Genomic DNA, 8,046 nt, shown 5'->3' with positions numbered 1-8,046 from the left:
TCTAGGATTTTCTAGGGTTATCTACGATTTTCTATGGTTATCTACGATTTTCTTGGGTTATCTAGGATTTTCTAGAGTTTTCAAGGGTTTTCAAGGGTTTTCTAGGATTATCTAGGGTTTTCTAGGGTTATCTAGTATTTTCCAGGGTTATCTAGGGTTTTCTAGGGTTATCTAGGGTTTTCTAGGATGTTCTAGGGTTATCTAGGGTTATCTAAGGTTATTTAGGGTTTTCTAGGGTTATCTAGGGTTTTCTAGGGTTTTCTAGGATTATCTAGGTTTTCTAGGATTTTTTGGGTTTTCTAGGGTTTTCTAGGGTTATCTAGGATTCTTTAGGGTTTTCTAGGATTTTCTAGGGTTTTTAGTGCCTCTGTATCGTAGGGTTTTCTTTAATTTATAACCATTAGCGCTGAATTATTCATCGATCCGTTAGTCATGGCCGACTAGTTGCGAGGTTTTTGGGGAGGAGTCGGTTATGATAAGGAGTTTAATTTGATTTGATATTACCGAGGTATAACCCGGCCGTTTTATCCAACGTATAAGGGATACAGTACAATAACAATAACAAATTATTTGACACATGATAGATTGAATTGTAGTCATACTACTTATTTCTAACAATTTCCATCTTAATGACCAAATGGTCAGAACATGAATATCATTCATCAATTCTATGCTTATGAAAGGAACCTTCTATATCAGCCATATAGGGGGATTCACATGATAAGTTTTAATATCTGGTTTATTTAACTATTCTCATATATTTCTCATATTGACTTGAGCATTGGAGTACCTTTTGCAGGTACCCATCCTCTGTGTTCTTCTTCTTGCCGAAGTATACATACTCTGAAGATGAAGAGACAAGCTCGATTCCCTCTAAAATGAGATATATCTCGGAAATTCATCCACACAAGAATAGACTTGTTTGTGTAAATGACTTGTATGTAGAGATTAATTATATGTAACGAGCTAGCCCTCTTCTCCATCTATTAAATGCATAATTATTACTACTATTGATACATTTACCTTCATTAATCACCAAAAAAAATACAATTACCTTCATTAATACTTATTTATTTCAAAATGGGCTATTAATAGTAGAATAATATTTAATTTTCTTGTATAAATACTCTTGAAACTAGAATAATTTAATTTGAATTTATTTATCATTCATATATTTTAAAATTATTTTTGCCTACGACATCAATTTTCGAGTACTTTTTGATAGCTTGTAGTAAAACAAGAGAATAATTATTGTCTGCTAATTAAGGTATCTGAACCTGTTGATTATCATGCAAAGCTCTTGAAAAAAAGATATCTGATGAAAATATATAAGTCAGTCAAGTTCAAAATTTTCAAGTGATGATACCTGCAAAAGAAATTCATATGCATATAAAAACAAAATATAATTGTGAAAATTGCAAAACAAAACTTCTCAATAAATTACTTCTACTCAACCAACAATTAACTAGCTAGTCAAGAGATTCATGATGTGCATCAAGTTTTTTTGAGTTTTCACTCATGACTCAATTATACAACAAACATCATAAAATTTAAAGTAGAATAGGATAGTTTCAAAATCTTAAAAAAATATTTTAGCGAGCAGATTGAATGAGCTTCATTGGCTTTTTTTAAAGTCTATGGCTTAATCTTTTTAACTAATACACTTTTTCAAAAAGCACAAACCTAAAACGAGTCAAGTCATGAATCTTCGTTGAGTAATCTAGCCCATTTTCATCCCTATTAGTTTATTAACAGTTAAGTCTATTTATAAAATTTAAATTTGATTCATAAAAAATTACTAGTTAATTTAAATAATATGCATATAAATATAATCTATATATAATGCTATATAAAAAAACTTTAACTTATATATCAAAATGTTATCAATTATATATTATGTATCTATCAAATATAGTTTATACCATTTATCAAAATTATATATAAAAAAATAATTATATATAATATTTTATACCAAAATATTAATATATAAATGTTATTATTTTCTTTTATCATAAATAATTTAGTTAAACTTATCACATTTTAGTTTATTATTTATTCTACAATAAAATAAATAAAGGTATTACAATTTAGATATAACAAAAAAAAATAATGCATCCTCGTATATTTAATAAACCTTATCGTATTAAAATCTAAATGTGTTTGTTGGTGTAAATAAGAGTTAAATTAAAATAATCAACAACGTGTTTGCCTAAAAAATAAAAAAGTTATTCAATTAAAAAAATAATTAAATAATATTATTAAATTAAAAAGTTAAAAAAAGGCTAATTTAAAAGATAAGTAACATTTTTTTAAATCATAAATTATGCATAGAAACTTTTTGGAACATGATAAAATATCAGACAAGGTATTTACTTTTTATTTGTAAAATATACATGGATATCTCTTAAAATTAAACTTATAATGTATAGTATTCAATATTATTATATTTTATTGAGTTTAATTTTAATAGATAATATAAAAAATAATATGAAATCATATTATATTTTTTTAATAATTATTAATACAATAAATATAAAAATTAAATATTTTTAATAATTTGATAATATAATATTAATTATATAAACCTTTTTATTTAACTTACAGTGTATCACTATTAAATTTTATTTTATTTTATAAAATGATTAACATTGATCTTTCTATAAATATAGATGTAGTTCGTTTCTTCTTAATTGCAAATAATAATTGAATAACGAGCTAGTGGCTTTTTTAAATATTTAAATTAAATATATTTATTATTTATCGAAATATAAACAGTAGAGTATTTAATAAAGTGTCATTATTTAGATGTCAAACTTATTCTCCCGGTTGTTGAATTAGCATTTTGGTTATTTAAATAACCATTTTTATAACATATTTAAAAATTAACATGTAAAACAAAAGGTGAAAAAACTCAACTCTAGTTAATTATACGTGAAGTAGATAACTAAGAGTCGTTAAATAAAAATTTAGTCAAATCAATCAAATTATTTAACGACTCTCAACTATCAATTTTAGGTGAAATCGACTGCTGAATTTTCACCTACAAAAATTAAATGTTTAATTTTTCTACTAAAAAGTAAAGAACACTACCACTTTCACCGACCATTTTATATGCTTAGCAATTAGTATCAACATCATTTTGCCAGTTTAAAATTTTAATAAAACCATTCATATATCAACAAATAAGTGTCTAATTTATTTTGTTATAAGACTAATTAGTCCACTTTCAAATCCCTATTTTGTACATCTAAAAAATGCCGTTATTGCAAAGTTATCTTGCTATGTCAGTGTCAAACTGACGAGTTGGCCGTCGTGGATACAGCCTATCAGGAAGATTGGGCTTTAGTGCTTGATTGCTTAGAAGGCTAATTTTGAGCTTCTGTTCAGTTTCTCCAGTCATGCATCATAGTCGAGAGCATGCATCATTTTTTTCTTTACCAATATTTATATATTTGGATAATATAAATATGGGATTTTTTTGCTAAATAGAAAACTATATATACATAAGAACAAATAGATTTTGCCCCTGAGAGATTACTACTCTCCCTCCTTGTAGATGAAAGGAAACAATGCCAAGTGTCAAAAGGTATTGAGACCGATAAGCGCCATGCTACCAAGGAAAAGAACCAATGTTTTTTAAGTTTAGGCAGGTCATTCTTTATAACAAATTAACAATTCATTCCAAAACAGGAAATTAAACCTAATTTAGGATTAGAATCACATTTGGAGCTTCTCGCCAAAACAAACAACACAGTTTCGACCAAACTAGCTACACTAGCAGGGCTTGTGGGCAAAGCAACAAATCTTATTCTATCATTAATTAAGGATAGGGAAGTCTACCTCAACCAAGGAAAGATACAAGAATAAAGTACCGTGCAATTTAGATTCCTTGATTGATCTTATACTATGAATAGATAGGAAGAGAATCTAATTAATCTAGGCAACCTTTTTTAAAAGAATTACAAACTCATTACTTTACTTACTGAATTTACCGAAACTCAGCTATGTAAAATCACAGAAAGTTGTATTCACCTTAAAGTGTATGAGTACCAAGCTAAAGGGACAATATGAGTTCTCTGCAATTAGGCTCTAAACTATTTTAGTCTGAACAAGACCACATTCAAAACATCAACGATTATGCATCTTTTTTACACTAATGTAACACTACGCGTTACGACGCATAGCAATTCCTAAAACCATCATAACTCCCAAAACCATCATAACTCCATGAAGGCACAAAACCTTTATAAATCAATAGAAAACCATCAAAAATATAGCTATCCTAATTCTTTACAAATAACAATCGTAATTTTATGCTTAATCCTCAAACTTAAGCACCAAATTCCAAATTCTAAATCCTAAATTTTTGACCTATCAGGTACTTTTAGATGGGTGGTGCAACCCACCATGTGTAACATTTTTGTTTCTTTTTTAACGGGTCAATAATCTTCTAAATAATCTTTTGAAAGTTCTAACTGAGTGACGAATCAGTTCACCTCCTTTTGTTATAGAAGCCATTTGTATAACAAGAATTAGTTAGAAAGGCTTTGATAGTTAGTTCCAATTTTTCATTTTTCATACTATCTAAGTCATTTGATTAATAAATTCATTGTAATAACATGTCTTGTTCAAGTAAATGCAATTAATTGTTTCATTTTCTTTCTTAGCATGAACATGGTATCTAAGCCTATCTTGTATAGATGAGCTACCTACAAAAGTTTATTCTTGCAAATATTATGCTTCATATGTTCAATCTTGAGTGTGAGAAGAATGTATTGAAAATTCTAAATTATTTAAGGTATATGATCTCGATAACCTTCATGATTATGTCATAGTCCTCACTCCTTGAACTATAGAATGAGATTTTCTGGTTGAGTTATGCCTACTGCTCAATGGAAATAAAAGAAAGTATATACTTTTGTACATTTCAAAAAACAATGTCTTTACACCAACTCATCCGCATTGCAGAAATATATGAAATAAAAACTAATTTTTTGTCTTTTATTTTCATGCTTTTAATACCCAAGATTTGTCTACCCATTTTAAATTGAAAAAAATATATATATTTGTACTGTAAGTTGGTTTCTACACCTATCTAGACTCCACTTTTTGTCCAAAATTTTTTCCCTTTCATTCGTTTTTCCTTTTCCCATCCTTCTCTTTCAAACATGGTGCTCACACCAAAGTTAGGTACATATAGTGTTGTTGACGTTAAAGTAGCAAAATGCTATTAATGTTTCATGGAAATTGGAATTCTGTCTTAACACCTTTTGCGCCTCCCTTGGGTGGGCTAATGGCAATCCACAACAAAGAAATTGTAATGGCAACGAGACCTGCCCAAACATACACAATGGTTGGGGTCTTTCCTCTCCTCCCCATCAACCCTTTTGCAAATGGATACAAATGAGCAAGCACCCAAAAACTAAAGAAAGCACCTCCAATAAACTTGCTCCAATCTGGATATACGCTGAAAATTGTCCTAGAAAATGCAACCACAATGGCAATAATATTCACCATAGCAATAACAATGGGTGGAATCATCAGGGAGGACCACTTAACTATATACAAATCTGCATATATATCTTCATCGTCCTCTGCCGCAGATTTGGATGTCAATGTGAAATTAATTTCAATACCAGCAATGACCTTAAGGAGTCCTTGAACCACAGCAGCAAAGTGAGCACTAGTTCCAGAAATGAGCCAAAATTGTTCGTTTCTCCACCATTGCTCTAACTCAACACCAGACCATTTTACCTCAAGAATGGCCAACAAAACCAAACATATGGTGATGGTAAGCAAGTAGATCAAGAAGGCAATGCTAAGAGTTTGGACAATGAAGAACCCAGAAAATAGAGAAAGTGCAGGGAGGAAACAATACACAATAAGGAACACAGAGGTGAATGGGTATATGCCAACATTGAGGTAAGCGAGTCTTTGAAGAAAATTAAGGCGCCGACTTGCAAGTAAAGCATTATTCTTTGAGAAGAAGATTTCAACAGAGCCTGTGGCCCATCGCAACACCTGGTGCAGTCGATCAGTGAGATTAATTGGTGCGGATCCGCGAAACGAGTCTCTTTTTGTTACACAATACACAGAACGCCATCCACGATTGTGCATGCGATACCCTGTAACCACGTCTTCTGTCACTGACCCATAAATCCATCCTACCCTATATCCCCACTCTGTCTTGTCCTCGTACCTATAAATAAATATACATATCGCACATCAATTAATTGATAAAATTTGACAGGGATGTAGTTTGATTTGATCTGATTCAAAAGCATGCATACATACCAACAAGAAATGACAGATACGGCCTCTGCTACAGTGGTGGCATCAAGTGGGTCACGAGGTACCCTAAGAGCACCAGGTGGACGTCCATACTTGACTGCCGGATGATCTGCAAGCGGCCGACCTTGGAACTCAGCAATGGGTATGCTCTCGGCTAACATGGTATAATTACCAAAACGTTTTGGCAATAGGTTCACATCTAGATCTCTATCAAATTCACTAGCACTCAATGCTTGCATTTCAGACTCACTTTCACCTTTTTTAGGGTTTACCTGATCCACCAAGGGAGGGTTAAAACCATATAGTGCAAATCTTCGAAACATGCAACCCGTTCCCACATAAACTGGGCCTTGAAGACCATCAAGAGCTCGCATGTTACCATCAAAGAAGACAGTATTGTGGTTGGCATAGCGATCTGAAGGATCAATTCCTTCAAACCTCTGTGGGAATTGGATATAGCATATGTTTTCACCACCTCTATCCATCATGAAGCACATTCCTTCTCGCACCGCCTTGCAATTATAGATGTAGTGGTCACAGTCAAGGTTCAGAATGAATGGCCCATTCGACAGAATCGCGGATGCTCGAACTAGTGCATTCATGGCACCTGCTTTCTTGTTGTGATCGTAACCCGGGCGTTTCTCTCGAGATACATACACAAACATTGGTAATCGTATATCTACTTCTGCAAAGTCTATGATCTTGTCATCTGCACTTCCTAACAATGGATCAGGACTTGGCGGCTTCAACATCACCTTTTCATAGATTGATACATCATAAAATCATCTAGTGTTAAATGTGATAATTAAGCAAATATATTGTAAGAACTTATTTGAAGAAAAAGATACTATTGGATACAATCGGGTAATATTAATATTACACCAAAAATTAGTTACAATATAGAATATATGTATTTATACATGGTGACTGATTTCTTAATGTACTCATAGTATTTTTTATTTTTTATATAATGAATGATTTTCTTTTCGCACTTAAAAAGGTGATAGTTTATTTGTACATAAATTTTTATCATATATAAATGCTTATTCATTTATTTATGAATTTAATAGGTACTTAAGTGGACATTCTAATAACATTTTTTTATAATATAATTCAATCAATGATATATTGTGGACTAAACTTTGATACAAAGACAACATACAAGCATGTGGAGGAAAAAGAACAAGACAGAGAAAAAAAAGTTGAATTTGTTAGGTGTTTCAACAACAAACCAGAACTTTTACTGCATTTCGTTTGTATTGTGACACATTAGTAATTTTTAGTTTAAAGAGCATGAGGTTTTTTTTATTATTTTGAAAATTTGACTTTAAACAATAAAACGAGTCACATTGCTGATTCTCATAACATAAATGACATAAGGCAAAACTCTCATTTACTCGCCTATAAAAAATTCTGATGGAGAGAGATATTATGAGCTAATTTTTTTGTGTATACAACTAGGTACGTAGCAAAAAAAAACTACAAAATATTGACTTAAACACTTCCCATGTATACGTACGTTACAGTGTGCACATTTTAGCATGTAATGTGATAGATCAATTAGTATTTGATGAGGACCCTAAATTCGAATTTGCGAACCCTTTCTTCCATTTTTGCAATATCTTCAATATCACTTCTCTCTCCTTTCTCTTTCTCTCTCGCCGTTAGCCCTACCATCGCCACCATTCACCGTTGTTTTGCCGTGGCCAACTGCTTTCCATGACTCCGGTCATTGTTGCCATCGAGAAGCATCTA

At 31.3% G+C, this 8,046-nt stretch overlaps 1 protein-coding gene across 1 annotated transcript; it reads right to left on the bottom strand.

Annotated features, from left to right (window-relative positions):
* Positions 1 to 5,106: 5,106 nt before the first annotated feature.
* On the bottom strand, positions 5,107 to 7,145 carry LOC112723700 (cellulose synthase-like protein D4). Its single transcript, XM_025775155.3, has 2 exons — positions 6,295 to 7,145; positions 5,107 to 6,199 (listed from the first exon to the last, which is right to left on the bottom strand). Exons 1-2 carry the CDS (start codon positions 7,041 to 7,043, stop codon positions 5,239 to 5,241), a joined length of 1,710 nt encoding a protein of 569 aa, XP_025630940.1. The 5' UTR covers positions 7,044 to 7,145; the 3' UTR covers positions 5,107 to 5,238.
* Positions 7,146 to 8,046: the final 901 nt, after the last annotated feature.

Source organism: Arachis hypogaea, chromosome 11 (genome assembly GCF_003086295.3).
Source record: "Arachis hypogaea cultivar Tifrunner chromosome 11, arahy.Tifrunner.gnm2.J5K5, whole genome shotgun sequence".
NCBI lineage: Eukaryota > Viridiplantae > Streptophyta > Magnoliopsida > Fabales > Fabaceae > Arachis > Arachis hypogaea.
The sequence above is the reverse complement of the archived record's forward strand: the minus strand, read 5'-3'. Positions and strand labels throughout refer to the sequence as shown.